This window comes from Neltuma alba, unplaced genomic scaffold (genome assembly GCF_004799145.2).
Source record: "Neltuma alba isolate B1F8T4 unplaced genomic scaffold, ASM479914v2 tig00013253_pilon, whole genome shotgun sequence".
Classification (NCBI taxonomy): Eukaryota; Viridiplantae; Streptophyta; class Magnoliopsida; order Fabales; family Fabaceae; genus Neltuma; species Neltuma alba.
Genome location: NW_021637547.1, coordinates 21,961 through 49,673, shown reverse-complemented (window position 1 = coordinate 49,673; position 27,713 = coordinate 21,961). Strand labels below are relative to the sequence as shown.

At 36.5% G+C, this 27,713-nt stretch overlaps 6 protein-coding genes across 8 annotated transcripts; 1 reads left to right on the top strand and 5 right to left on the bottom strand.

Moving 5' to 3' along the window:
- Nucleotides 1-1,027: 1,027 nt before the first annotated feature.
- Nucleotides 1,028-5,927, bottom strand: LOC114735801 (upstream activation factor subunit spp27). Of its 2 annotated transcripts, none has more exons than XM_028923556.1 (6): nt 5,358-5,927; nt 3,327-3,441; nt 3,070-3,244; nt 2,835-2,891; nt 2,483-2,658; nt 1,028-1,379 (listed from the first exon to the last, which is right to left on the bottom strand). In XM_028923556.1, exons 1-6 carry the CDS (start codon nt 5,705-5,707, stop codon nt 1,254-1,256), a joined length of 999 nt encoding a protein of 332 aa, XP_028779389.1. In that variant the 5' UTR covers nt 5,708-5,927; the 3' UTR covers nt 1,028-1,253. The 2 variants fall into 2 exon arrangements, with proteins under 2 accessions (XP_028779389.1, XP_028779390.1); XM_028923557.1 differs by having other exon boundaries at nt 2,483-2,660; nt 2,840-2,891.
- Nucleotides 5,928-9,748: 3,821 nt separating this feature from the next.
- LOC114735799 (serine/threonine-protein kinase SRK2I-like) lies at nt 9,749-14,296 on the top strand. The gene is made up of 9 exons (XM_028923553.1): nt 9,749-9,989; nt 10,918-10,992; nt 11,073-11,174; nt 11,281-11,334; nt 11,457-11,549; nt 12,161-12,253; nt 12,616-12,720; nt 12,810-12,908; nt 13,614-14,296. The coding sequence occupies exons 1-9, from the start codon at nt 9,813-9,815 to the stop codon at nt 13,899-13,901; spliced, it is 1,086 nt and encodes a 361-aa protein (XP_028779386.1). The 5' UTR covers nt 9,749-9,812; the 3' UTR covers nt 13,902-14,296.
- Nucleotides 14,297-15,101: 805 nt separating this feature from the next.
- On the bottom strand, nt 15,102-16,787 carry LOC114735800 (probable disease resistance protein At5g66900). 2 transcript variants are annotated; one of them, XM_028923554.1, is made up of 3 exons: nt 16,758-16,787; nt 16,261-16,582; nt 15,102-15,964 (listed from the first exon to the last, which is right to left on the bottom strand). In XM_028923554.1, exons 2-3 carry the CDS (start codon nt 16,475-16,477, stop codon nt 15,120-15,122), a joined length of 1,062 nt encoding a protein of 353 aa, XP_028779387.1. In that variant the 5' UTR covers nt 16,478-16,582; nt 16,758-16,787; the 3' UTR covers nt 15,102-15,119. The 2 variants fall into 2 exon arrangements, with proteins under 2 accessions (XP_028779387.1, XP_028779388.1); XM_028923555.1 differs by lacking the exon at nt 16,758-16,787 and having other exon boundaries at nt 16,261-16,718.
- Nucleotides 16,731-17,588, bottom strand: LOC114735795 (probable disease resistance protein At4g33300). The gene is made up of 2 exons (XM_028923549.1): nt 17,218-17,588; nt 16,731-17,117 (listed from the first exon to the last, which is right to left on the bottom strand). Exons 1-2 carry the CDS (start codon nt 17,281-17,283, stop codon nt 16,731-16,733), a joined length of 453 nt encoding a protein of 150 aa, XP_028779382.1. The 5' UTR covers nt 17,284-17,588.
- Nucleotides 17,576-18,082, bottom strand: LOC114735794 (uncharacterized). Its single transcript, XM_028923548.1, has 2 exons — nt 17,691-18,082; nt 17,576-17,612 (listed from the first exon to the last, which is right to left on the bottom strand). The coding sequence occupies exons 1-2, from the start codon at nt 18,080-18,082 to the stop codon at nt 17,609-17,611; spliced, it is 396 nt and encodes a 131-aa protein (XP_028779381.1). The 3' UTR covers nt 17,576-17,608.
- A 3,289-nt stretch (nt 18,083-21,371) lies between these two features.
- On the bottom strand, nt 21,372-25,128 carry LOC114735793 (probable disease resistance protein At5g66900). The gene is made up of 5 exons (XM_028923547.1): nt 24,489-25,128; nt 23,653-24,050; nt 23,021-23,382; nt 22,558-22,829; nt 21,372-22,410 (listed from the first exon to the last, which is right to left on the bottom strand). Exons 1-5 carry the CDS (start codon nt 25,126-25,128, stop codon nt 21,599-21,601), a joined length of 2,484 nt encoding a protein of 827 aa, XP_028779380.1. The 3' UTR covers nt 21,372-21,598.
- Nucleotides 25,129-27,713: the final 2,585 nt, after the last annotated feature.

Genomic DNA, 27,713 nt, shown 5'->3' with positions numbered 1-27,713 from the left:
TGACCATGTAATTGGTCCCTGGTAAATTTTGCCAAGCCTAGGTAACAAAGATTTGTTGGATGCACAACTCAACAGGAATCCCGTAAAATCATGGCTTTGGCAACAAAAAAAAAAAAAAAACCATTAACGCGGGGGTTGAAGGAAAAATGGGTGAATATGACATGCCAGTACAAGTCAAGGCATTATTTCACAAACTGTTCATTTTTCAAAAAAGAAAAGAAAAATAGTACTCCTCCGGTACTTATTATATGACCTAATTATTGAGTTAATTTTACTCCTAAATATAATACCTATTTTTTTATATTTATTAGTTTTTTTTCCTAAATTACATCTATAGATCTCCCTTAACCACAATCAAGTAAAAAAAAAAAAAGATATTAAGAAAGATGATTATGATGTTTTAAAAAAAATGTGTTATTTTTATAACTAACTAACTTAACTAACTTTCTTAATCTAATCAAATTAATTAAATAGATATTATATTAAGGAATAGAAGAACATATTCTTCAACGAGTGTTATTATATATTTTCGCTCCGATACCAACGGGCGACGGCGTATAAAAATGACAAGGGAATGGGAAGTCTCTTTCAATAAACCCAACACCCCTACCCTAACATTACCGAGTACTAGAACAGCCCGGCCTCACAATCCCTATCTAGCTTGGGAAGGGGTTTCCCTTCAGTGGTGTTATAATTTGAGATGCAGACGGATTGAGATTTATGAAATCATGTGATGCCGACACAGCACGCATGCGAGTTTAAAATTCCAAAATTTCTGAATCACAAACGTTCCTTCATATCCTAGCAATCCTTATCTCCTTTCACTATACTCATACTGGACCGGCACCATCGCCACCAACCCTAGAATTCAGATTCAACATCTGATTAAAGAGAATGGGCAGGGTTTTCCCGAAAAGGCCGCCGATGCATACTCATTTTGCCCCATCAGTCAGTCACATTTAACGTCCAAAAGAATCATACGAGGCCCCTTCAGTTTTAAAAACAAAAAACAAAAGCGATGCGAATGTAGTCCTTGACTATGAGATATAAGAAACCTTCCACTGCCTGGAAGTGGTAAAACAAGATATATAAAAGAATGCAATGTGAAATAAGCTTTGAGACAAGGTAAATGAAAATCTGTCATTTTACTAACTTCCATATTTCCAGTGGGAAAGAAAAAAGAGGTACCAAAGTAAATCGGATCAACAAAATTCCCCATTTTTCTCAGGCTTGCAGAACAATGTACAAACAACTCACTGCTCTGCCTTTATGAAATGAGGAGCCAGTAACTTCGAAACTGTGAAACCGTTGAAGGAGTCAACATCGAAGAGTTCTTTCAGCTTCTCATCACAGATTATAATCCTCTTGTCAGAAGGATCCTTCACAAGAGCAAAGAGTAATTTTACTACTAAGGTGTGTAGATTAAAGAGAGGAAGGGAATAAGAGAACGTTCAACGAATTAAGAAAGTCAAGTTCTAGCTGGCCTTTCATATGCAGATGGAGTTTTCTGTCAATTATTAAAATACGAAAAAGAAGGATCAAGCATGGTTCTCAGCAAGTGTAATCTCAATTATCAATGGTCGGCAGAGTACATTTCAGGCCCAGCGGTTTCATGGATAATGTGTGCTCAAGAAAATTTTCATAAATGTTAATTAATCAAAGAAACATTGAAACCCCTCAATCTCTTATAGTTCCTGCATAAACGGTCACAAATTCGGAGAAGTTCAATCTCTTGTATTTCCAACCAAACAAAAGTCAGAACTACATCGAGCAGGAGTGGCTATAGAAAGAGTGGAGGAAAATTTACAAGCTTGAATCTTTCTTTTTCCCAATAATTCCAAATATTTCTAGTTCCCTTCTATTTTACAAGATATACACCGAACATTGATGCAGAATAAAAAATATTGGTTAAACGATTTATGGGAAGTTGAAATCCTTTCCCATAAAGCATCTTGAATGAAAGATACTTTGTCAGCATCTTTTGTGAAGTCCCCCTTCACATGAAAATTCCAGCTTTCTTATCTAGAAGAAATCACTCATATGAAATTCCCCCTTATTATCTAAATGAATCAAGTTTTCCCCCCCTATCAACCAATAATTCTACCCCTAATAACTATCACGGCAGCAAGGAACAGATCACCAAATCAAAACTAATTACAGGATAGATATAGGAATAGACAATATAATTTTAATCAAACTTAACTAATATTTTAGTAACAGAGATATTTTTAACTTAAGTTTAACACGATTTAAGTGGACAAATCTACAGAGCCAGAACAAACACAGGCCTTCCCGTTGGGCAAACCTTATTTCCGTGGACCTGACCAAGGATCATATGCTCAACTCCTTAATATTATTTTGTTCAGCCAATGGGCTATGATGATTGAATTAAAAATTTTCAACTTCCTCACGTGACAGATTTAAATATGTTGGAAAGACTGTTAAAAATACTGCTGAGTGACAATTTAGAGGTATGACAAACCTGAAGGTTGTTTCCTTTTATGTAATCCCACATTCTTTTTATGACATCAGAACGTGATAATGCATTTTCTCCAGTACCAAGGAAGTTTATAAGGGCATCAGATAGTTGAAGAGGAGCAAGAAACCCTGATTTTCCTCCCTTCTGTCGTTTTTCCTTTCTTTTTGGTTCATCTGGATCTGTAGTAAGGTATATAAAGAATGCCATAAATAAGCCAATGTTAATTGATTAGTACACTCTGTTAGACGAGTATGTATATATAAACACTATGACCACAAATTGATCATCAGTATACACATAACATTGATGGCTGGGCCATAAATAGATGGAATGTTACTAAATTCATCCCCCATACCTTCTTCTCTCTCTTGCTTCTTCTGCTTTTCCTTTGGTGCAGACTTCACCTGGATGACTATATTAATAGATGCCGTTTAATCAAAATTTTTAGTTGTCCATATAAAATTGACAAGAGGAATAAACAGTGAAGCTTGAGCCTTCAATAGTGTGGAATGTAACAAACACAGGGCTGGATACAAATATTGTACATCAGATATGGTGATATGTAACAGAAGTACGTAGCAAGAGCATACCATCATCGGAATCCAATGGCCAGATATGCTTTGACAATGCTTTATTCATTTGAAACATGTTGATGGAATCAACACCAAAAAGGGCACGTAATGGTTCATCACAAATTATATTCCGCCGGTTATTTGCGTCTTGCAAATTCTTCTCCCTTATATAGGCCCATAATTGCTTAACAACCTAAGGCCAACATTGTACATAGATGTGATAAGGTCATATCAGAACTACGTGAAATTAATTATTAAAAAATTCTAGGAATTACCTCAGTCCTTGCCATTTCTGGGGCACCGACGAATTCCTGAAGTTGTGGGGAAAGGCTACATAATTTGCAAAAACCACCACCTTTTCTACGCACCTCACTTCCTGAACTTTTAGATCTGAATCACAAGATTAAACAGCCACAGTTAAACATAGCACTCACTATTGAAAATTACTACAGTTGGGATCTTGTACTAGCGCATAATCTGCTCTATTTTTACATAATAGCATATATATATATATCATGCATTCTTCTCATAAGCACAAAGATACTAAGCATCACTGTATTTATGAATTTATGAATTATCATGAATAAATCAGAGGCAAAAGGTCAGTCACTGAATTATTTCTTGTGAAAAAAAATCAAAACTCTGTATGATTCTGACTAGCAAGAGAAGCCAAATCACGAGATTCTAAAACACCTGTAAATTGTTTATCTCTCTCTCTCTCTCTCTAACCATCTATAGGGTTTTGTTCTCTTTATGATCCCCAACATAAATATGTTTGTGCCAGAAGATAAATGAAGAAGAAGAGAAAACTACAAGCACATAATCTGCATGAGAAAAAAGATCCAACAAATGGTTCACTGAAACACCAACTGCAACAGAGAAACCATAGGAAAGGCTTAAAAATTGGCCATGTGAAAAACTCTTCATGAGTGAGGAGATGATTTTCCTCAAATTATGTTTGTAGCAAGCTGATATGCATAACACCAAGAATATTAGAAGAATTTTCTTCTAAACCAGACGCATGTTTAAGTCTGAATAAGAAAGCTATGACCGCCTGCACCTTTGGTAATGTATTAGCCATCTCTCGACTAAAGCCACTGAAAGCCAATGGACTGGATAGAGATGCATCTGCTTTTGAATATGTTTTCTTAGTAAAACTATGGGGGATCAGGAATGTAAAAACTACAATGCAAGATATAGACAAAATATTTTACATGTTCTTTTCTTTTTATAGTTTGGGGCAGGGAAGGAGTTTAACTTGGAGATTCCATAACTTAAAAAGGCACCTTCCGGAGCAATTCTCCTGCAGCAATCATGCAAGTGTATAAGTATAACCATTTTCACCACACGGATCTAACCATAGCATTAATTAGCAAAAATGGTTATATACATAGCTACGGAGAGGCATAAAAACCTTATTTCGTGTTCGTAAATTTTCTCAGGAATATTTTGGTGAAACAAATTACTGCAATAGAAAAGCATTTTGATTGAGCAAGCTGAAGAGGGGAAGCGAGGTAAAAATTTATTCAGTGGGAAATGCAGAGAGCCCGAAGAAAGGTCTTCTCGCTTTGCGTCTGTTTGTGTGCACGTAAAGCCCAAACCAACCCCTAATTTAACAATGATGAGGCACTTTGTAGAACAGGAACAACAAATGGCTGGAAGAGGCACCAGAATAGTGAAGAAGAAAGAACTATATCTCAACCTTTGCCAGTGCAGAGAAACCATAATATTCATTTTGTTAAATCACTGGCATTACCGTATAAGAAAAGCATAACTAGATTTTCCTGTTTGATGGTGCAAAAGAATAAGATTAGTTTGCACACAAAGACTAAAATTTAACGCTTTTTCTTCGAGTAAACCTGTAATGCAAGCAACCTCGTTAGTAAACTTCGAATGCACACAAATTTCAGAATAAGAAGAAATAGTTTAGCATCAAGTGGACCCCAGTTATTAAGAATAACTCACGAAACCATGTACGCAAGTCATCGCCACAATACTTGTGAATTTCAACTAAAATGGGTATTTAAAATATGAAAATAGCTTCTCAGAGCCAACTTGTAGGCGCATCATGTGCAACACAATACATGCGGATTATAATGCAGCAGACTACAAATTGGCAGCGAGCTTGTGCCAGCATGTTGGGCCCCAAACACTTCTAATTTTAATGGGGAAAACACTAATACTCGCATAACATACTATGAAGTAGCTTCATCTGCAGATTCATAAGAGTTAAAGGACCAAAAAAAAGCAAATTTAAAATCTAGGGAAAGCATAATCAATCAATAAAAAATAAAAAAAAAACTAACCGTCGTCCTCTGTCCTTTCCATTCCTGGAACGCTTTACTTTATGTTCATCTCCTTCTTCATCGTCTTGCATTTCATCATTCGAATCTTCGCTTTCTTCTGATTCATGCTCCGGTTGAGGCCCGTCTTTTTGATCTTCTTCATCTTCCGGTTCTTCAGGTTCCTCGGGTTGCTCGCGCTCGCTTTGAAGGAACAAGTCGACCTGCTCCCTAATAAACGCCTTCCTATCCGATAAATCGATTCCAAAATCCTTCTCCAACTGGCGGCGGACCGTAGCAGTGGTGGTAGTGTTGAGGTCGGAGCAGCGAAGAAACTCCCGGAGCCGACCGATGAGCTCCGATTCGGATACCATTGGGAGGGGGAAAAGCCTTCAGCTAGGGGAGGGTGCGACTGAGGTTGAAGTTAGTGGACAAAGGGAAAGGGACCAGAGACGATTTCGGAGACGAACAGAAATGTATATGAAGATTGGGAGGGCGAAGGGGGGCGACACGAAAGGAAATAAATGAAAATCCTCTCTCTCTCTATCTGCGCCTCTGCCCTCTTTCTCGTTACTCGTTAACGATGCCACTGCGCGGGCCTGCCTTCCTCTCACGTGCCTCTTTAATAGAGCTTTCCAACGAAAGACAATTTAACCGCACATTTGCCCCGTCGCTTTTCTCTAATTGCGTATCTGCCTCGCCTGCGGTTTCCAGTTTACGGGTTCTTGCCCTTTTTCCTTTCTTCTTCTTCTTTTTTTTTTTTTAAAGAAAAATGTCGAATTTCAGATTCGTGATTCATTCTGACTTTATTTTCAGTTGTTTATGTCGCAATTTTTTCACGTCTTCATTAATACCTCTTGTAATCTTCGATATATTGGGATCTTATTTCATATTGATAATTTCAAATCTTGCATATCGCAGATTTTTTTAACTAGTTCGCTCTTTTTATATGTATATATACTCCTCCGGTTTTTTATATAAGATCTATTTAACTAATTTGATTAGATTACGAAAGTTAGGTAAGTTAGTTAATTATAAGAACTGTGACACATTTTTCCTAAAACATCATAATCATCTTTCTTAATATTCCTTCTCCTTTTTGTATTTGATAATTTAGAGAAAATTGATAAATATGAGAAATAAATCTTATATTTAGAATCAAAATTAACTCAACATTAGATTATATATTAAGGATAAGAAGAGTATATATATTTCGGTGGGGCCTGGGGGGGTGGGGTTTCAAATCTTCCGCTATATGTTAAACTCTGGTTCTCAATCTATAGATAAGATAATGCATGTGGAACAACTGAATAATCCTCTGGTATTTGATAAATTATTAGTTACAGACATGAGTTTAGTTCAAATGTTTCTTTTTTTTTTTTGGTAAAGAAATTTTGGAAAGGGGTTGGGCTCACCCACGATCCAAGAGCAGGGCGAAATCTCCCTTCCTCCTAGGTCATACAATGTTGGGCAGGGTAAGCCGTCAATTACCCTCAGGCGTTTACCTAGACACTCAGGAGCTAGGAGTTAGGATGCCTCCCCAAGCACCGCGACTGGAATCACAATAAAGTGGTACTCCCCAGAGATCGAACACATACCAATTGATCATATGTCTCACCCCTTCACCAATTGAACCCACAGACGATGGGTAGTTCAAATGTTTCTTTTGGGGGTATAATATAAACACAATAAGCAATTCATCTGTGATTGGGCGCGGGTGGGCCGAGTTAGTGGATCACGAGGATGAATTTATTCAGAGCCCAGATTTACGCTATTATTTTGTTACGTGTTTTATTGCTGTCGGTCTGGTGTTCACGTCTCTCTGCATTTTTAGGTTCGCTTGGCATGAATAATTAAAAATAAAGAATACGAACTGGGATTACAATTAAAAAAATATTTAGTATAGTAATTACTTGTTATATAAAATTAGGTAAACTCATGAAGGTTGGATTAGAGAATATTATATATTCTCATGGTATTCTCCAATCTCACATAAGTAGGTTTGTTTAATCCCATTAATATATAATTTTTTATGCTGAACAGTTTTTAGTATATTTTTTTTAATTCGAATTCGAATTCTAATTCTTACGTTATATTTTTGATATTTCGTATCAAACATGACTTTAAAGTTCTGTCTTTCTTCTTGATTGCTTTAACTTGGATTTAGCCTATTGTTTTTTTTTTAATCTCCATATTGATGGTATATATTTCACGAGTACATCATTCTTAGAGAAAGATATGAGAGGCATTGTCTTGTTCCTTGCTTTGTTATGGCTAAAAAACCAGGCAGTTCTCGCTTGCCTGACTTCTCTTTCTTCTTCACAGATCTGTACACGCAGTCACTCCTTGGTTTTCCTTGAAACTGCAAATTATACCTTTCTTCTAATATCTGTAGCTCCACCAACTTAACTCTCATACATTACACATATGTGCTTGAACGCAGCCATGTCAGCAACAGCTTTTCAAAAGGAACATTTCAAAAAAAAAAAACCGCTAGAGATTTCCCTTTTTGCAAAATATAAAAATCCTCACTCAGCTCCTATACTTTTTTTTTATTTACGTAGTACAATGAAATGCTCGCACACAAACAAATGTGTTAGCGTCAGATTTAGATCCGAGATCTCATTCGAGCGTGATGGAGTAACATTGTTACCGGGATAACTAGCTGTGAGTTTTTCAAAGAGTTTTATTTTTTTAATTTCAAGCTTAACTTTTGTTTTGATGGGATCTTAAGTCCAATGAATAATAGGTTAGGGAATTTTTTTTTGTTAAAAACTTTCATTTTATTTTCGTTTGTAACCTTGGTGACATTTTTTGTGATCCTTTCACCTGTAATATTCATCCGAAAGATTCCTAATTCAGAAATTCTTAAGGCTAAAAATAATGAATGGCTCGAAAGCAACACAAGTGCTCATATCCACGTGTTCCATGCAAATTTTTTAGCATTCTAGCGATTCAGGCATCATGCGACTATCCCAGCTCTCCTGTTTTGTAATGGCCGTATGTGTTATTGTGGGTTGTAACTCTTGTTAATAAATGTTCCCTCCCTTCACTCTTCTCTTTAAGGTGTAACCACTGTGGCATGCTTGGAACCTCTATCACCCTTCAGAAAAGAGCAAGCAACTGGAGAATCATTTGAAAAGGGAATAATACTCATAATAACAATTTATCATGAAGAATATCCATGTATATATATTTATACATAACAAAATATATAAAACTAGTTCCGTTTCATAAAACAGTATAAATTAAATATACAAAATAAACATGCAAATAAATTTTTTGTATATTTGCTAAAAATATAATAAGAATAAAGGTTAATACCATTTTTACTTTATGAAATATGACCTTGCTTTGGTTTTGGTCTATAAAATTTTAAATCATTGATTTTGGTGTCTAAAATTTAATTTCATTTTGGTCTGGTTTAAGACTTTTGATCACTGTAAATAAGATTAATTTCAAAGAACAAAACTAAAATGAAATCAAATTTGAAGGACCAAAATTATTGATTTCAAATTTCAAAAATAAAATTAAAATGAAATCAAATTTTAAGGACTAAAAATGATATTAATCTCAAATAAGTGATAATAGTTATATATTTTATTTCCTCCAATGTTCCACTCTGATTAAAGTCTCTACTTTGTTTTGAAGGAAAATCGTGGAGAATCTATGCCCACCTGATCAACAGGTCTCCAAAGTGGCAGCCCAAAAATACATCCAATTTGGACTGGATTCGTATTCTCGTCGCCTGAATCGTCAGATTTAACGAGCAGCACGGGGAGAGGCGCAGGGAAATGATTCTGATGCGCCGCACGGGAACACAGCGAGGAGCCGCGCCAAAATCTATCCAATCAAGAGGCGTCGTCCGGACGACTTTGCCAAAGCCCAAAGAAGCCCAAGCTCAAGTGGATGACACTGACCGTTGACAGTGACGCAGAAGCCATTCAACAAGCAAACGTTTTTAGTAAAAATTTAGGGAAAAGAAAAAAAAAAGAAGGGACGAAAAATAGAGGCAAAGAGAAAGGTTGCAATGTCGCTCGCCGGGCAACAAGCACAGCCGGCGTCATCTTGAACCTAAACACGCTGAAACGGTGCCGTTTGCCCCTCTTTCCTCCGGTTTCTGTCAGGAGCAGGCGATCACCCACCCACTTTTTTTGTTTTTCTTTTGCGCTATTACTTCCCTCCGGCATTCGCCTGCCAATTTCCACGATTCCCACTTCACAAAGTCTCCACTTCTGTCCTTCTTATCAACTCATAAAGGCAAAGGAGGAAAGCCGCTCCCATCAACTTAAAGCCTTTCTCAGCACCTGGTCAAGTTCCACAAGTCCGATTCCTGAACCATTTTGTCCAACCGATTAATCGTCGATCGTCGTCCTGTTGTTTATCTTCTCTACACTGGAACCAGAAACTACTGTACCGACATCGTGCTTCTAATGTGACTTGGCTTTTCTTTTTGTTGCACGGTAACGGTTCTTCTCAATGGATCCGTCGCCGATAACCTTGGGACCAACCATGGACATGCCAATCATGCACGATAGCGACCGGTACGATTTCGTCCAAGAGATTGGGTCCGGGAATTTCGGGGTGGCCAGGCTGATGAGAGACAAGCAAACCAAAGAGCTTGTCGCCGTGAAGTATATCGAGCGCGGGGATAAGGTTCGACCCGGAAACGTTACACCGTGTTCTCGTCTTTTCTTTTTTTGAACGAAAGAATTAACTGTGAAGATGAAAGCGTTCTCGCTTCTTTCTGTCAAGTGATTGTTTAGTCATTAGCGAGTTGTTGGCTAGTGCTTTTATGGTGTCGTGCGTTACTGCTTCCTACTTATAAGGTGTGTTCGGATTTTCGTTTTTGTTTCAGTTCTGGAGTAGTTACGATATTAATGACTGGTTACTTTTTTTTTCCTCGCCTTTTCCTTCTGCCCTTTTCACTATTTATTTCCATAGTACTGATGACTTCTGTCGAGGAGAAAATAGTTGGATATGGAAAGATTTTTTTTTTCTCCTAAGATTAACTAGAACCTGATGCAGGTTAATTATTGCATATCGTGGTATTGAATAATTGTTTCCGTTTGAGGAATTAAGAAAAAGACGAGGGAGTTAAATTCACTGTTCCGTTTTATTTAATTCACTGAAGAAATAAAATTGCCATTGTCGTGACACTCAAATTCACCTTTTACCCTTTTTATCAGACGAACCTGTGGGTATGAAGGGCAAATTGGCCTGTTATAGTATATCACCTTTCTGATAAAGAACTTACTTGGATGAGAAAAATCTTTGATTTGATGTAAGAGGTTTAACAGATGGTGGAATGCTGTTGATGAAAAATATGTCATTTGCCAAAAATCGCCGGACTGGCAATTATGAAGCTTGTGATTGTGGTGGACTTAAGCTTCAAACATTCAACATGGAAATGTGAAACAAAGAATGTTTTTGTTGTTCAACTTTAATGCTTTGAAAGTTGACCTTTGTCATGCAAAATTGGTTGTCAGCCTTTCTTTCTTTCTTTTCTTTTTGAGTTGAACTTCTACTTCTGACCGATAGAGTGGTCAGCTGATCTTTTTAAAATCATTTATGTGAATCACAGATAGATGAAAATGTAAAGAGGGAAATTATCAATCACAGGTCTTTGAGACACCCTAATATTGTTAGGTTCAAGGAGGTTAGTACAACTCTATGCCAACATCTGTTCAGAGTAGAGTTAGTTTCAATCGACTAAACGTTCTGCAAAATTTCACCCAGATCATTTTAACGTCTACTCATTTGGCCATTGTTATGGAATATGCATCTGGAGGTGAACTCTTTGAGCGAATCTGCAAGGCAGGGCGCTTTTCTGAGGATGAGGTTTTTATTCAATTTCTTTCCCCCTACTTCTTTCATTCATTGTCGAACAAATTCCTTCTTTTGATATGCTATGTTTCTACCTTGTTGACCCATGTTTATGAACTAGGCTCGTTTCTTCTTTCAACAACTCATTTGTGGGGTCAGTTATTGCCATGCGATGGTAATTAAATTCCTCATCTCCATTCATTCATTTCAGCTTAAAATTGTATTTGACCCCCACAAGAATGATATATACATAACTTTAATGGATTGGTCTTCATTGTTTTATGTCTCTGCATGAAGCAAGTATGTCATCGGGACCTGAAGCTGGAAAACACATTATTAGATGGAAGTGTAGCACCTCGTTTGAAGATATGTGATTTTGGTTACTCCAAGGTAAGACTATATTTATGTCCATTTATATTTTACTGGGTAATTTTCGGTTGAATATTTCGCTTTCAAGTATTGCATTTTTCTCAGTTCGTTTAAGAATACATTTGTCTGTGCTCATTATCAATGTTAGTGCATTTTCCTTCTACCTGTACTAGCATTTTTCGAATTGATGCCTCCAAAATACTTCTGGTGTCACATAGGTTGCGGGGTGTTTGGCAACCCTTAGAAGTGCTTCTTAGAAGCACTTTTCCGCAAAACGAGACAAACTCCTCCACATATTTATTTCGTAAACCGTAAAAGCACTTCTGAAACCATGGTTTGGTTTCCATCCAAACACCCCCAAAGTTTTGTTGTCTTGTGTTCTGAGGTCCATTGGAATTGAGATGGAGCTTGCAATGCACATGCATTAGCACCTTGAGGTCCTTGAATTTTTTTTTGTTTGGGTCCTCTTTGTTTATAATTTCAACATCCTTATGTTTCGGAGGCACCGAAAATATGCACTTTATCTACTTTGGGTTTCTACTAGTGTAGATAATGAACACTATTCTACTGTTGAGTTGAGGTTTTTGGATCTATCTATAACTTACTAGCCTATTAGATGTTGTTATTGACAGTCATCAGTGCTTCATTCACAACCGAGGTCAACTGTGGGAACTCCTGCATATATTGCTCCAGAAGTATTGCTGAGGCAAGAGTATGATGGCAAGGTAGGCTAAACTCTAGGATGATTTTCTTGTTCTATCTACATCGAAGTACTCCTGTCACTATTTTGGTCTGGCTAGTTATTGACTTGTGGTGATTTTAGACCAACTTCCGTTATTAGTTATAACTATTCGTACTATATCCAGTGGTCATTTTTGTGTGGGCCATGATGAAACAAAGGTCAAGCCTTTCTTGTTAAGGTCTATTCTTTCTTACTTGTGTGATTTGGTCTGTATCATGTACAGATAAGCCAAAGTGTGAATTGGATGTGACTTTGATCAGACATTTAATTTTCTTTGTAACGTCAGTAGTGTTTGTTTTGGATAATTAATGGGTTGCTATTGTGTTGCCGTGCATTTGATATCAGATTGCAGATGTCTGGTCTTGTGGAGTGACCTTATATGTGATGCTGGTAGGATCATATCCTTTTGAAGATCCTAATGAACCAAAGGATTTTCGAAGGACTATACAGGTAGACTGGACATTTAGATGATTGCATGTTTCTTTGTGAGTAGTGGTAGGTTGCTTGAGTTACAACTTGTTATGTTTGTATCATTGCAGAGAATTTTGAGTATCCAGTACTTCATTCCAGACTTTGTCCAAATATCACCTGAGTGCCGCGACCTTATCTCTAGGATATTTGTTTTTGATCCTGCAGAGGTTAGTGTTTATTTTCCAAGAAGTGATCTAGTTCTACATCTAAGCAAGTTGATGGCCTCTTCGCATTCTCTGAGGAATTTGTCATGTAGATTCTTTTTATATGGACTTGAACTTCTTTTTAGCTGTAGGTCTTTTCTTCTAGCAATCTATTTGAGCTTGTTGGTGCTCAAGCGACGTTTTTGTGTCCTTTCTCCATGAGAAATCTTGCTATTTAGATGCTTCGTATCTGCTATCATATTGGGCTCTGCTACACTATATTTGCGCTGTTGCTCATGTTTAGCATGATGTATGAACTTTTAGAATGACGAGTGGGTTTTCTGTCTCTCGTTCTCTGTTTTTCTTTCTTTTTCCCCCCTTGTCAATCCTCTTGGAAAAATGTTTCATTGGACACAATATGCCCCCATTTCTTGTTGCTCTTAAATGCTCATTTTGTAAACGCTAGCTACTGTTATGATCTATTGTTTTACCACGTGCCTTTGTTAATGAGAATTTCTTGATGTTATATTTTTACTAGGACTTTTGGTGGGTTAGCCTCATTTGTTATTTGAGGGAGGTAGTAAAATGTGATTATAAATAATCACCCAAGAAAGTTGAATGCTTATCATGAGTTTGACCTCTTGATTGTAGCAGATAGAAATATAACTTGTGCGATTGCCTTGTTAGTTTAATTATTGATTTGCACCTTATGCTTTTGGTATATGACAGAGAATCACCATTCCTGAAATCTTGAACCACGAATGGTTTTTGAGGAATCTCCCCGCAGACCTAATGGATGAGAAGATACTGGGAAACCAATTTGAAGAGTCAGACCAACCAATGCAGAGCATTGACGTGATCATGCAGATAATTTCAGAAGCTACTATACCACCAGCTGGGACCCGTTCTTTGGATCAGTTTATGGCAGACTTTGAGGGAGATGATGGCATGGATGAATTAGAGTCGGACTCTGAGCTTGATATTGAGAGTAGTGGGGAGATAGTGTATGCCATGTGATTTTAATTCACCCGCTAAATAGGTGAGAGCATCGAGATGATGATGGCATGGCATGTTGTGCTCATGGGCTCGGCAATGTCTGGAAAGAACTATGTGATGAAAGCATTTTCCCATAGAGTAGAATGGTTAATACGCATAGGAATATTGAATGTTTGTGTGCACCTCGCTGTTGGCGATGTGTATAATATCTATCAATGTCACTTGGAACTTGGAAGAGTAACTTGTTTCCTAGGGGTGATAAGAGTTGGTGGTCAGGGGAAGAAATGTTATCAACCTTGTATCTCCCGTTTCTCTTCGATACTTGCCTCATATGCTACTATTTATGTATCTATACTCCCATGTAAACAGTCTCTATAAAACATTTCTAAGCACTGTCGATGCTTATATGCCCTGCATGTAAGGGAAGGAGGGGAGGGGAGGTTTCATCCTCACCTTATTTGGTTTGATTAAAAAAGAGGGGAGGGAAAGGTATTTAATGATCCTTTGTTTGGTTCAAAGAGGGAAAAGGAGAAATAGTAATAATCAATTTACTATTTTACCCTTACATATTAGTTTATGTTTTTTATTGATATATTATATAAATTAATTTACATCTTAATTTAAATCATATAATTTAATAAAAATTCAGTCTTATCATGTTAATATGTGTATTAAAAAATTAGTACAGTATTTTTTATTCTAATTAATATAATAATATATTTAAAATAATCAAATTAACAAATTTTATATGCTCTAAGAAAAATGAAATTTTATTCTCTTTAGGCTATCTTTTTTTTCAGCTTTAAAATATATTTAATAAATAATATATTATAAAAAACAATTAATTTTATAATATTATAATTTTTTATTTAAATAATTTTTTATTTTTAAATAATTTTTATAATACATTTTTAATTATAATAATGTATATATATTTTTATTTTTTTTACTTAGGATAATATATTTTTTATTTGAAATAAATATTATAATAATAAATTTTATGAATAGAAGTGGAATATTAAAAAAACTATAAGGGTATAATAATTCAAAATTTTAGCTCTCCTCCAAAAACCCTCAATTTGGAGAGGAGTCAAAAAGGGGGGGAGGGGAGGGGACATTTTAACTCCCTCCTCTCCAAAATTTTTAACCAAATGAGGGGAAGGGATCATTTCCCCTCCCCTCCCCTCCAACCAAACAAACCCTTAAAGGATCGTTAGGAGGGAGGGAGCTCCATGAAAGCTAATTCAAGTTTCTTAATTGACCAAAAAGCCAATTTAAGTTAAAATGATTATCATTTCTGGTCGTCTCTATGCTCGGTGCGAGAGCTGAGGGATCGAAATGTTCTCCCCATGAGATGGCTATTTCTTCATCGCATATAACCTTCCGCAGCTTCTTAAGTAAGGTGACAGAGGCAGGCAACTCAGACAACCTTGAACAACCCATCATGTAGAGCTTTGATAGATTACTCAAACCACCAATGTCCGCCGGTAATCTTCGCAGGCTTATGCAGTACGACATGTCAAGAAGGCTAAGCTCTTGAAGCATTTTGATTGAATCGGGAATGTCTACCAAATCAGTACAGTTATTAAGCCTCAGCACTTGCAATTTCCCTAGCTTTCCTATATCGTGGGGCAGCCCGCAGAAACTATGACAGTTTGTGATGCTTAGCTTTTCTAAGCAAGTAATGTCACAGAATCCAACAGGCAGTGTCTTAAAATCTTTGCAATAGTCAATGCTCATATCCACTAGATTTGGCAGTGCATCCCTAATACTGGCATCGCTTCTAAAAGCCTGACTCGTACTACACATGTAAAGGGATAATTTTCTAAGGTTCTTAAATTTGCAAAGGGAAGGGACGGAAACTCTCTGCAGCCGTATTCTCTTCAGGTTGGATAGAGAACCAAGTAGCTCAAAACCGTGTAGTTGAGAAGGATGGAAGCTATAGTTTATGAGAATTAGAACTTTGAGTTTCCTCATATACCTGATGAAACCTGGTAAGGTGTAATCGTTACCCCCAATATTTAGCACTAGAGCCTCCGCTCTATACGGTTTCATGCTCCACCATTTTGAAGTGAAGGCTTCACCTGCGCAAGACGGCAAGGCCATTAGCGAAATGGAACTTTCATCTAAAGCATTTTTGTTATGTAAAGAATAAAAATCTCAAGTACTGTTAGTTTTCCTCAGGTATACTTCTTAGATAGTCACATGGCTCGGGGTGCCAATAACAACTCATCAAAGTGGGTGCTAGACTGTTAGTGGACCTCAACATTTACAACACCCACTTTAGTGAGTTTTAAATGACTATTTGCGTTATGTGAAGTGTATCTAAGAATTTCTCACAAAAAACAAGTGACTCTGCTTGTATAGAGGGAGATCAAACCGGATGATATAGAGACTGAGCGGGCAGCGACTTGTTTTTGCTTCAGCATAATAGACAATTGTTGAGATATGCCAGAAATGACACCTCCCTTCTTTGGTTCTGACCACAATTCAGGATTGTTATTTTTATTCAAGTCAATAATCAGGTTTTCCCTCTGTTCCAATGGCTTCTCGCTGCTCAGATGAACAGCTAGATCTCTGAGAAGATCATGCTGCATCAGGAAGTAGTTATTGTAGTAGTTGTCTGCTTCATTCGCCACTTTCCTGGTCAAAGCATCACGTATTAATTTGATTTACCAGAAGAGAACCAAATCACTACCGTCCTAATTAAAAATAAATAAATAAATAAGAGAAATTAAATGCAAGAACTTGTGTAATTTGTCCAAACCTATCAATGCTTAAACATAAGCAGGTTTAAAATTCAAGTAGAAGATACGTTGGCTGGCTATGTAACATATGTGGATGGCGTATTCAAGAGATAAGAAAAAGCCATGGTACCTGGTAACTACGACATTGGAAAGATTCCTGGATTAAATCGTAGATATATGGCATTGCACAGAACTCTTCATCTAGGTTATGCAGTTCTGTCCATATATCAAAGAGGGCGGAAACGGGGATCATCTGATCTTCAGGAAACAGGCCTAAGTCCATGAAGCATTCCTTGACAATGGGCTTATCCTCCAAAACATCCAAGCATTTCTCGAGGAAAGCAAGCACCTCATCATCTGAATCAAGAAGAGAACCGCGACGTTGCGACAATTCCTCTACCATGATTTGCCAGAACTCAATTGGCTTCCCACGAAGTTTGCTTCCAATAATTCGAAGGAACAACGGCAGACCCCCACAACATCTGACAGCCTGCATCTCAGTGAAAGCAGACAGTACAAGATCAGCGACTCTGAAGCGAATGGACTGGTTTTTTTTGGTTATGATTTTAGAGACGAAAAAGAGAAAAAACCTGGTCAGCAAGATCATTCCGAGGGCATGCGTCGTTTAGCTTAGCATAACGACGGAAAAGGGTCATTGAATCCTCGTGAGAAAGTGTTCCTAAGGGGTGTGAAATGCAGCCCCCCAACTGAAGGTTGACCCTTGATGTCACCAAAATTTTGAGGTCTGAAAGTGGAACATTAAACTTCTCGACAAGGCATTCTGATCCAGGCCAGACGTCATCCAAGACCAATATTATTGGACTCCCACCAACTTGTTTAAGCAGATTTCTCAATTTGTAACCTGGATCTTCATTGCTTTGAAATTCAGGCTTGGGTTGCCCAAAGTGTTCGAATAGTTTCTCTACAATGATCTTCAAGTTGGGCGTTTTTGAGAAGGTTGCAAAGATGTTTTTCTTGAATTTACCTAATCAGAATACCAACATAAGGGGATTTGTAAATCCAATAACATTTAAAAGAGATGAGAGGAAATAAGGAAGCTTACGTACCTAAAACCACAGGATCCCAACAGAGCTTTTTAGCCAGAGTGGTTTTTCCAGATCCTCCAAAGCCAGTCAAGTTTAAGAAGGGATCACTACCCTTGAGCAGGTCGAACTTCAATTGGTTCAAAAGCTTATCCAATCCGACAGTGAAATCTGGATTTTCAGGAGTACCATACAGGAGCCCAGATTGCTCAGAGGGGCTCATAGGAAGGTCTGTCATCTTCTTTAAGATCTCCTTCACATCCCTTGCCATCTGAGCTTGCACGTCAACGCTTAATGTCCGCCTCAATGATTCATCCCTTTCTTGAAGCTTCTTCTGGTAATAAGGAAAACACAGAAAGTTCCAAAGAGATTTATTGGAGTACCTGCGAACAAGCTCTTCCCCAGCTCGCATTTCTCTAGCCAGCCTCTCCACCTCTGCTCTTGGGCGATCCAATTCTTGGTTATGTCGTACTAAGTCATTTACCAGAGGACGCATAGCCTCCAACGTTGATGTGTTGGTTTGGAGGGTGCTGGTGTAATTTCGCCCCATGTTGATAATGTTGAAAATCCCTCTAAGCACCTCTTGAAATGCAGCTCCAAGGGCCGATTCTCCCGCCCCACCTGCCATAACTCCGAAGTCCACAGTCCACTCCCCACAATCACAGGTTTCAATTTCAAGAGCAGAGCAGGTGCGGCGGCAAAGGGAATGTCTGGTTTAGCTATTTCGCTTTCTCTTTTCTTAGTGAGTGATTTGTGCTTGGACTCTTTTATAACGCCATCGAAGCTTCCTGTCGAATTTCGCTTCAAGTTCAGAGTGTGAACATTGAAGCCTCCTTTTGAATTTCGCTTCAAGTTCAGAGGGTGAACATTGAAGCTTCCTTTTGAATTTCGCTTCAAGTTCAGACCGTGAACATTGAAACTTCCTTGGCTTTGCCTCTTGGTTCTTCCTCTGCTGCCATGGATGGCTTCGCCCAGTTCTGGCTCCAGTGACTTTGACTTCCCGCTGCATATGCGATCGTTTTCCATTTGAGTATATTATCATGTTAATCTAATCACGAAACTGAAAACAATTACGTTACAATTACTAGTTTACTACAATAATAGAATAGATTACTAATACATACAGTGGTTAATTAATAGAAAAAAGGGTTGCTCAAGTGGATGATCGCTTAATATACGCTCTTCTAGTGTCCATGTTTGAAATGGGGGGAAAAAACCCGCCAAAAGGCAGGACTGCATTCCGATACTTACCGGCGTGTTATCCTTGGAAACAATCATTGCTTTCACTGCTTGATATGAAAATTGATGAACTAATTTAAATAGATTAAAAAAATTAATTAAATTAATTATTTATAATAAATAAGTACTATATTTTTTAAAATATTTTTATTAATTATATGTATTAGTTATAACTATCAAAATTTTTAACATGTTCAATTATTATAAAGATTACCTTAATAAAAATGAATACATATAAAAAACAAAAATAGATTGGAGTCGTATTTTTAAAACTAAATTGAATGTTAAACTAGTTTTTATATTAAAAACTAAAATATAGTAGCAGTTAATTATTGTAGCAAGAATCTATGTCTAAATAGTTAAGAAGTCATAACAGATTTTTTTTTTGTTCATTGGATAAACAAAATGACAGATTAATAATAATAATTTAAAAGGTTAAGGTGTACCCAATATCCTAAAATATTTTATAATGTATGTAATATTCTGAAGTATTTTTTCAAAATATCTAACACTTCCCGCAATATTTTTTTTGCCTTGCTATGGATGCACACAAAAAATAGAGTGCATAAAAAAATACTTTAAAATACTGGATACACTAAAAAATATTTTAAAGACTGAAAATATTAAAAAAATATTTTAAAATACTAAATGCATTATAGAATAATTTAGGACGCTAAATGTACTCAAAAAATATTTTAAAATACTAAATACAGATTAATCTAATTAAAATAAAAAAAAAACAAAGCAGCGGGATGAATGATTCTTCCGCCCCAAACAATCAATCATCTAATGCCTTCCTTGCCTGACACTTTCGGGCTTCAGTGTATACCCAACACCAAAAGTTTGGCGCTTCAGGAGCGCAATTGGAATGATTATTATAATAAAAAGGATTAATATAATTGGCCTGCGTTCCATTATTGCTTTATCTCACAATTTTTTTTAATCTAGCTAGTGCACAAATTTTCTCGTTGATTAATTGTTTTCTGACAAAAAATACATACTCCTCCGGTCCTAATTATAAGACCCAATTGACTTATTTGAGGAGATTAAGGAAGTAAGTTAAGTTGGTTATTTATAATAAATAAGTGTTGTCATTCCTAAAATATCTTTGCTAATTACGTATATTGGCTAAAACTATCATTATTAGAAGGATTATCTTGGAAAAAAATGCATAAATATAAGAGACAAAATGGATTGGGTCTTATAATTAGGACCAATAAAAGTCAAATTGAGTCTTATAATAAGGATCGGAGGAGTATAATTTACCACCGGCCTCTTGGCCTAGTGGTGTGTGTGTGTGTGTGTTTGGGTGTGTGCGTGCGGGTTCGAACCCGCTCTTTGTATCACCAAAAAAAAATAATAATTTAAGTGTTTTAATAATTTTCTTTGATGCGGCAAATAATTTGTAGGCAAAACATGTGATTCCAAAGTTAGAAGTACTTCCTCCAATTCTTAATATAAAAATTGGTTTACTAATTTGATTAGATTAAAAAAATTTATTAAATTAGTTATTTGTAATAAATAGTACTATTTTTTAAAAATATTTTTACTAATAATATATATTTATTAGCACTATTATTTGATAAATGTTTAACATAGGTAATATCTACAAAAATTACTTAAAAAATAAATAAATATAAAAAATAAAAGATATTGAAGTTTTATATTTAAAAATAAATTGAATTTAAAAGACCAGGTAGCTTTGTTTATCTGGGAGAATGTTTAGATAAAAACTAAATTATAATTTTAAAAATAAACATGTGAAAATACTGTCTCAATTAAAAACATTTTGGCATTCTCAAACACCCCTAGCCCCATTTTGTTTCGATACTATCAGTCGCAAACAGAATTCGGAGCCGCCTCAAAAGTCAAAAAGTCAAACAAAGGGTCCCCTTATAGGGAGGTTTTTTGGGGAAAACAGGGAGGGAAAAGGTAACTTTGAGCGTAAGGAAAGGGACACGCGTCATTATATTACTAGACAGACTTGGCGAAATGTTATGATGGCCTAGTTACGAAGACATACCGGTTTTTCCCCAAGAAAGAGATTTCGTTTTTTTTTTTTTAATCTCTATATATTTATGATGCCTCGGTTACGTCAGAAAATTTTAATATATTTCGCGCATACTCTCATTTCATTCCCGGCTTGTTCTACCTCCAATTCTAAATTTTAAACTTGATTAATTTGATAAAATTAAAAAAATAAATTAAGTTAGTTATTTACGATAAATAAATGATTTTTTTTTAAAAATATCTTTAATAATCAGGTGTATTTGTTATAACTATTATTATTAGAAAAATTATCTTAAAAAAATATATAAATATGAAAAATAAAATAGATTGAGGTCTTATATTTAAAATCAAAATAAAAATCAAATAAAATCTTATATTAAAGACCGGACCAAGCATGATGTATCACAAACTCTCTAGGAGTCCATGATCAGAACTGTTGCGCCATGATCGAATTGGCGTATTATAAACATACATCTCAACGGTTAAAGAAATATTGAACATTTATTTTTGTACAAATCTCAGATTTAAATCCTGATACATGAATTTTCCCCCCGCTTTCAAGACGGAATTTCCCTTCTGTTCCTTGAACCACCACACGTTTATCGCAGGAATGACCTGACCACTAGACAAAGTGATGTCGTCTGGTGTACTGCGATGTCATCAAAAGAGAGCTGCATTTTTAAGCTCCTTGAAGCCAATCCAAGTTAATATCTGCTTTGGGCTGCTCTATAGTAAGATGAGGAAGATGATCTTCCCAGGATGCAGCTGTGTCTTCATCACATATCACAAGCGTTAAACGCAGGAGATTCATGACTGAGACTGGCAATTCACATCTTGAGCAACCCCTCATGTAGAGCTTTTCTAGATTGCCTAAGCACCCAAACTCCTCTGGTAGTTGCTTAAGGCTTATGCAGTCTGAGATGTCAAGATGGCTTAGCTTCTGAAGCCTTTTGATGGAGACTGGCATCTCTTCCAAATTAGAACAGGAACTGAGCCTCAGCACTTCCAGATTCTCCAGGCTTCCTATTTCTTTTGGCAGTTCAGAAAACTTGTGACAATTAGTGATACTAAGCTTCTTCAAGGGGTTAATTTTGCAAATATCAACAGGCAATTTCACCAGATCTTTACAGTAATCAATATTCAACTCCACTAGATTTGGCAGCGCCTCTGAAATGTCCATGGAACAACTTTCAAAAGCTGGCCATGTAGTACACATATGAAGCGATAATTTTTGCAGATTCATCAATTTGCACAGGGAAGGTACTGTAATCTTCTCCAATCTAATTCTTTTCAGGGCAGATAGAGAACCAAGCAACTCAAATTTGTTCAATTTGGAAATATGGAAACCGTAATTCGTGACTACCAGAACCTTAAGTTTTCTCATTTGCTTCACGAAATTTGGTATCGCATAATTGCTACTTTGAAGATTTAAAATCAAAACCTTGGTTTCATCAGATTCTATGTTGCACCATTCTGCAGTAGACGTGTCATCTGCAAAAGCATATGCAGCATCAGCTACGGAAGAGGATGAATGGCAAGCATTGGCGCGGGAGCAACATCTCATCAGAAATTTTCGTTTTCTGTATGTGCACTCAATATTATTTACATACACACAGAGGGAGGGAGGGAGAGACAGACCTGCATATATAGATAATGAGTGGGCAGTAACTTGCTGCTGCTTCTGTTCCATCCACCATCCAAATAATAATGAGGAGATGCGGGCAATGACCCCTTGCTGCTTCTGTTCTGGCCACCATTTGGGATGATTATTTTCACCCAAGTCAATAATTAACCTTTTCCTCTCTTCAAAGGGTTCTAGGCTGCTTTGATGAATGGCTAGTTCTCTGAGAAGATCATGCAGCATGACAAAGTGATTATTGTAGTACTTGTCTGTGTCCCTTGCTACTTTCCTGATAATTAAGCAGAGATTAATTACCCAAGGAGAAACCAGAACCTAATATGACAAATGATTGAGGCAAGTGTAAATTAATTTTCAACTTTGTTTTGCCTTGAAAGACTAAAGTCATCGTATAAAATATTTCAGCTATCTAATATTACGATGAAGCATTAAATGGTCAACAAGAAAAAATAATCTGTGTACCTTCTAATGACAGTCTTGGCCAAATTACTGTTAGTTAATTCATGGATCGTGGCCATTGCTTCTATGCCACCCTCATCTAGGTTATACTGTTCCGCCCACATGTCAATGAGGGCATCAACAGGGATCATTTTGTCTTCAGGAAATAAGCCTAGGTCCATAAAGCACTCCTTCTTGATGGGGAACTTATCTCCCATTACTTCTAAGCTAGTTTGGAGGCGATGGAGCAAGTCAGTATTAGCATTAAATATAGACTGGCTTAGCAAAAGCTCCTTCATCTTTTGCCACACCTCAAAGGGCTGCTTACAGAGCAATCCGCCAATAACTTCAATTGCCAATGGTGAACCCTTGCAACCTCTTACTACCTGAGTTCCAGTGAAAGCAAAGAAAATCAGTAATAAGAAGCCTGGCTGCACGCATTCTAGTCATAGTTTTCAAGGTTATCGTGGCTATATCAAGCATGCGGTATTTATTCATTGACAATAAATATCCCAATGTAAAAGAACAAACACGAAAAACAGATAGTAAAATAAAATATTCTACTGGTCAGGTCCTAAGATTGTTGCTGCCAATGATTTTCAAGAAATGTGACTCAAACAATATAAATAATTCCCTCATAAGGTAAGAGAAAGCACCTCGCGCACAAGTTTCTCATCGGGTTTGTATGGGCACCTGTCATCTAATGGAGAAAAGTGATGAAAAAGCCGTATCGCATCATCATGACCAAGTGGTTCCAAGTGGCATGAAGTGGCAAATCTAGGGAATACAAATCTTGAAGTGACCAAAACTTTAGAAATGTCGAATTTAAATTTCTCAACAATAGCTTCTGAGCCCTGCCAAACATCATCCAGGACCAACAATATCGGCCTTCCCCCGAATTGCCTTAGCAAAACACCAAGTCGATTAATTGCGTCTTCATCGCTCGAAAACTCAGGCGCTGGGAGCCCACAGTGTCCAAATATTGTCTGCACAATATTCTTCAAGTTGGGCGTTTTTGAAAAGATCACAAAGAAGATGTTTTCCCCGAACTTGTCTGTTCAAATCAAAAGGAGATGTAAGTAATAAGCATGTGATGTTTTTTTACATTGCAGAATGCTCATATATAAGTTAGTCATTTCACTAATTTGCATTTACACGAGAGTAAATGATAATAAAAGGTTTGATTTCTACTCATCAAAGGCTGAGGCGCCCATAGTACTCCTTCACTGCATAAGGTCAAATAACCAGGGAAGCTACTAGTCATACGTTAACGAACTCTCAAACGACTATATAGAGGGAAATTCTTTAAATGTGTCAGCAAGCATTAGCTCTACTACAAGCTGCTCAGTAGAGTGGAAATATTGAAACTGAAAGGCAATGGATTCAGATGTTGTAAAATTTGGGTCATCTCGTGGTGAATTAGCCCATTAATGAAAGATAGAAGTCATAAACAAGAAGAGAAGTCGAAGTAGATGTTTCAGGGGCTGCTTACCTTTAACGTCGGGGTCCCAGCAAAGTTCTTTAGCCATGGTTGTCTTGCCCGATCCCGGCAAGCCAGTCAATACAAGAACAGGTTCATCACCGTTCAGCAGCTCATTCTTGGACCTCTTCAAGGCCCCTTCCAATCCCACTGTATACTTTGGTCTCTCAGGAGCCCCGCACAGGCCCTTAACGACAGTGCCGCTACTTGTTAGCCCAAAAAGAGGCTTATTGACAAGATTCGACATAATTTCTTTCAGGGTCGACAAAATCTCCTTCACGTCTCTCGCCATGTAAACTTGCATATCAACAGTGATGGCCCTCTCAAGCTTTTTGTTCCTTTCCTCAAGCCTATCATGATAAAAAGGAAGAGACAGAGATCTCCACCAATGGAACTTGGAGTACTTATGAACAAGCTTATCTGCCTCTTCCAATTCCCTCAACACTCGTTCCATTTGATCCAGAGGGCGATCCCATGTCTCGTCATATGCCTTCATCTGCCGGATCAGTGGAGTCAACCGCTGAACGGTGTCTCGGAGGTCCTCACGTTTGGTTGGGAACTTGATAGCCTTGTCCACCAAATCTAACCCGCTTCTCAGCCCTTCCTCAAGTAGAGCTCCCAAAGCAGCTTCTCCTATCACCCCACCTGCCATCGCAAACAACAAATTTCTTAGAATTCTCTCTGATCACAATTTCGCTCTGTTGTTGGCTTTCCTCCTTCAACAGCTCTTTCTCTCTGAGCAAGGGTAGATGTTTCTGAGAGAAGAATGGGCTCCCAAACTCCAGCCAGAGTTCAATTTATTTATGTTCTTCCGAGTTTGGCGAAGCCGCCTGGAAGATGCAAGGAACTTTCGTCGTTTTATTTATTTATTTATTTATTTTTGGTAAACTTCGTCGTTTTATTATTCAACAGTACAAATGGCTCGCAAGGTATAGTTGCTGCGCGGATAGTTCCATGCCGAGAGAATTTGACTCCCTCAATTTCAAGCTTAGCAGGGGGAAGATAATTGATCTGCTACACCTCACTACCCTCTGGTGAATGGAATCAGATTCTCTCCACTACCCTTCCCATCCTCTTCCCCTCCACTACCATCTTTTTCTCTTCACAACCATTGGATCAAAACTCCAATAGTCCAAATTTAATATTTTATAACATTTTATAAAGATAAATATTATGATAAAAAATAGATAAATAAATTTAAACTGTTAAAATCTAATCTGAACAGTTCATAACTACATACTGTTATTATAGAGCAAATTTTTTTAATTTTTTTATTACAATTGTAAACTGTTCAGACCAGATTTTAACAGTTTAAATTTATTTATTTATTTTTTTAATAATATTATTTTTATAAGATGTTAAATCTGGACCATTGGAATTTTAATCCAATGGTTGTGAAGAGAAAAGAAGGGTAGTGGAGGGGAAGAGGATGGGAAGGAAGTGGAGAGAATCCAAGTCCCTGGTGAATGGTGTGGAATTCAAGTGAAAAGGCCGGAAATAAGAGAAGCTTAACGAAAGGACGCGTTTTATAACTTTCTTAACCACTCACTCTTTGACTTTTCTACACACACATGCAACCTGCATTTTACAATTTTGATTTATATTATTATTTGTAATCTTAAAGTATATTTAAGAGATACTTATTTAAAAAGAGGTAATTAATAAAACTATAAAAGAGATACTCATACCAAAAAAGAGATACTTATTTATTTTATTTAATGTAAAAATGTAAAACCAATTTATCTATTTATAATAATATTATAAATACAACACTATAGGTAATAGTTGGCAAAAAAATAGTATATATAATAAATATATTTACACAGTGAAATTACTATGATATAATAAAGGAATTTAATCACTCAAAAATCTGATAACAATTAGGGAGCATGTAATGATAAGTTTTAGTATAATAAATAATGATAACTTTATGCTATTCATTTATAAGTTGAATTTTTTTATAATTAAAGACCTGTTTGATTAAAAAAAAAACAGGGCTAGCCTGCCAGCATCACTTAAAAAAAAGAAAAGAATAACTGTTTCCTTATATGTAATATTAATTGTCATTTTTTTAGATATTTAATTGTATTAATATAATTTCTAAATTAATTGTCTTTTCTTTGCATATAAGGATATATATAAGTGATTATATATATGTATGTATACGTAAAAGAAGATAGAAGACAAAGAACCTTTTAAAATAACAATGATCTGATTTTATTTCTAGGTATGAAATTTAGAATTTTGCTGCTTTTGTTCTATATAAAGGTGAAATATTGGCTTTATTTTCGTTACTATTTCTTTGTTAGCTAGTTTAAAGCACTTATTGATTTCGTTACAAATATTCAAATATCATTCTGCAACAATCGCTCCTCGTCTCAAGGGGAGGGTTGTTTGGCACTTGGCTAAAAATGTTTGCTCAATGGAGATATATAATTGCTCAAAACATCAATGTTATATGGGCGTATTTTAGAATGTTAAGTATCACAGTCACAAACAAATGAAATTTTGTCACTTGCATTTTATGTTGTTCTGAAAGGTGATGGAAATTTGCCCAAATTTTCCTACTCCACACCGCTTTCTTTCACTCTTCACATCATTTGCCTTCACCCACCACTTTCTTGTACTCTTCATGTCATTTGCATTAACTAAATCACCACCACACCATACTCCCAGAGGCGAGAGCTACTTTTCCCTGCAGAAGAGGAGAGCTCGACAACTTTTCAAGTCAATGTTACACATAAATGTTTTTCTTTTTTGAAAAACGGACACGGGCTTTTGAAGTTATTAGATCATAGAGAATTTTATCATGACAGTCCATAAATTGATCTTCCTACATCGCATTTTACATCTTAATTCACCGTTTAAAATGAGATATTTTGTTTTTTGTTTTAATTATTTCACTTAAAGTGGATCCATGATTGCTTGAGGGGTGACCTTCTAAAGTAATTTACCGGGAGATATTTACTTATTGTGGAAAATCGATCAATGAAAGTTTCATTATTCCTGAACCATTAAAGCCCATAGTCTAGCTTTGCACACATAAAAGCTTGATATTTGTGGAAACAGCTAGCTCGACCTCGAAGAGGACAGCTTAAGTGAAGTTTTCACTTTTTAAGAAATAAATATTTGATGGAAAATCCTCATCTGGTTTGTTGTTTAGAACTTAGTGGAAGGAGTGCGTGGCAACTGTTAGCCTGTCTCCGCTTTTACCCAAACTCTCAAATGGCTTTTTCA

Excerpts from the sequence above, each read along its gene's own strand:
- LOC114735801 (XM_028923556.1), bottom strand. The coding sequence starts at position 5,707 with ATGGTATCCGAATCGGAGCTCATCGGTCGGCTCCGGGAGTTTCTTCGC. Across the intron at positions 3,442-5,357 it reads GGAAAGGACAGAGGACGACG|ATCTAAAAGTTCAGGAAGTG; the intron begins GTTAGTTTTTTT and ends CTTGTGATTCAG. Across the intron at positions 2,659-2,834 it reads GAAGCAAGAGAGAGAAGAAG|ATCCAGATGAACCAAAAAGA; the intron begins GTATGGGGGATG and ends ACCTTACTACAG.
- LOC114735799 (XM_028923553.1), top strand. The coding sequence starts at position 9,813 with ATGGATCCGTCGCCGATAACCTTGGGACCAACCATGGACATGCCAATC. Across the intron at positions 11,550-12,160 it reads GTGATTTTGGTTACTCCAAG|TCATCAGTGCTTCATTCACA; the intron begins GTAAGACTATAT and ends TGTTATTGACAG. Across the intron at positions 12,254-12,615 it reads GGCAAGAGTATGATGGCAAG|ATTGCAGATGTCTGGTCTTG; the intron begins GTAGGCTAAACT and ends ATTTGATATCAG.
- LOC114735800 (XM_028923554.1), bottom strand. The coding sequence starts at position 16,477 with ATGCAGCATGATCTTCTCAGAGATCTAGCTGTTCATCTGAGCAGCGAG. Across the intron at positions 15,965-16,260 it reads CTCAGTCTCTATATCATCCG|GTGAAGCCTTCACTTCAAAA; the intron begins GTTTGATCTCCC and ends CGTCTTGCGCAG.
- LOC114735795 (XM_028923549.1), bottom strand. The coding sequence starts at position 17,283 with ATGACCCTTTTCCGTCGTTATGCTAAGCTAAACGACGCATGCCCTCGG. Across the intron at positions 17,118-17,217 it reads GGAATGATCTTGCTGACCAG|GCTGTCAGATGTTGTGGGGG; the intron begins GTTTTTTCTCTT and ends ACTGAGATGCAG.
- LOC114735794 (XM_028923548.1), bottom strand. The coding sequence starts at position 18,082 with ATGCGAGCTGGGGAAGAGCTTGTTCGCAGGTACTCCAATAAATCTCTT.
- LOC114735793 (XM_028923547.1), bottom strand. The coding sequence starts at position 25,128 with ATGGCAGGTGGGGTGATAGGAGAAGCTGCTTTGGGAGCTCTACTTGAG. Across the intron at positions 24,051-24,488 it reads CTGGGACCCCGACGTTAAAG|ACAAGTTCGGGGAAAACATC; the intron begins GTAAGCAGCCCC and ends TGATTTGAACAG. Across the intron at positions 22,411-22,557 it reads CTCATTATCTATATATGCAG|ATGACACGTCTACTGCAGAA; the intron begins GTCTGTCTCTCC and ends ATGCTTTTGCAG.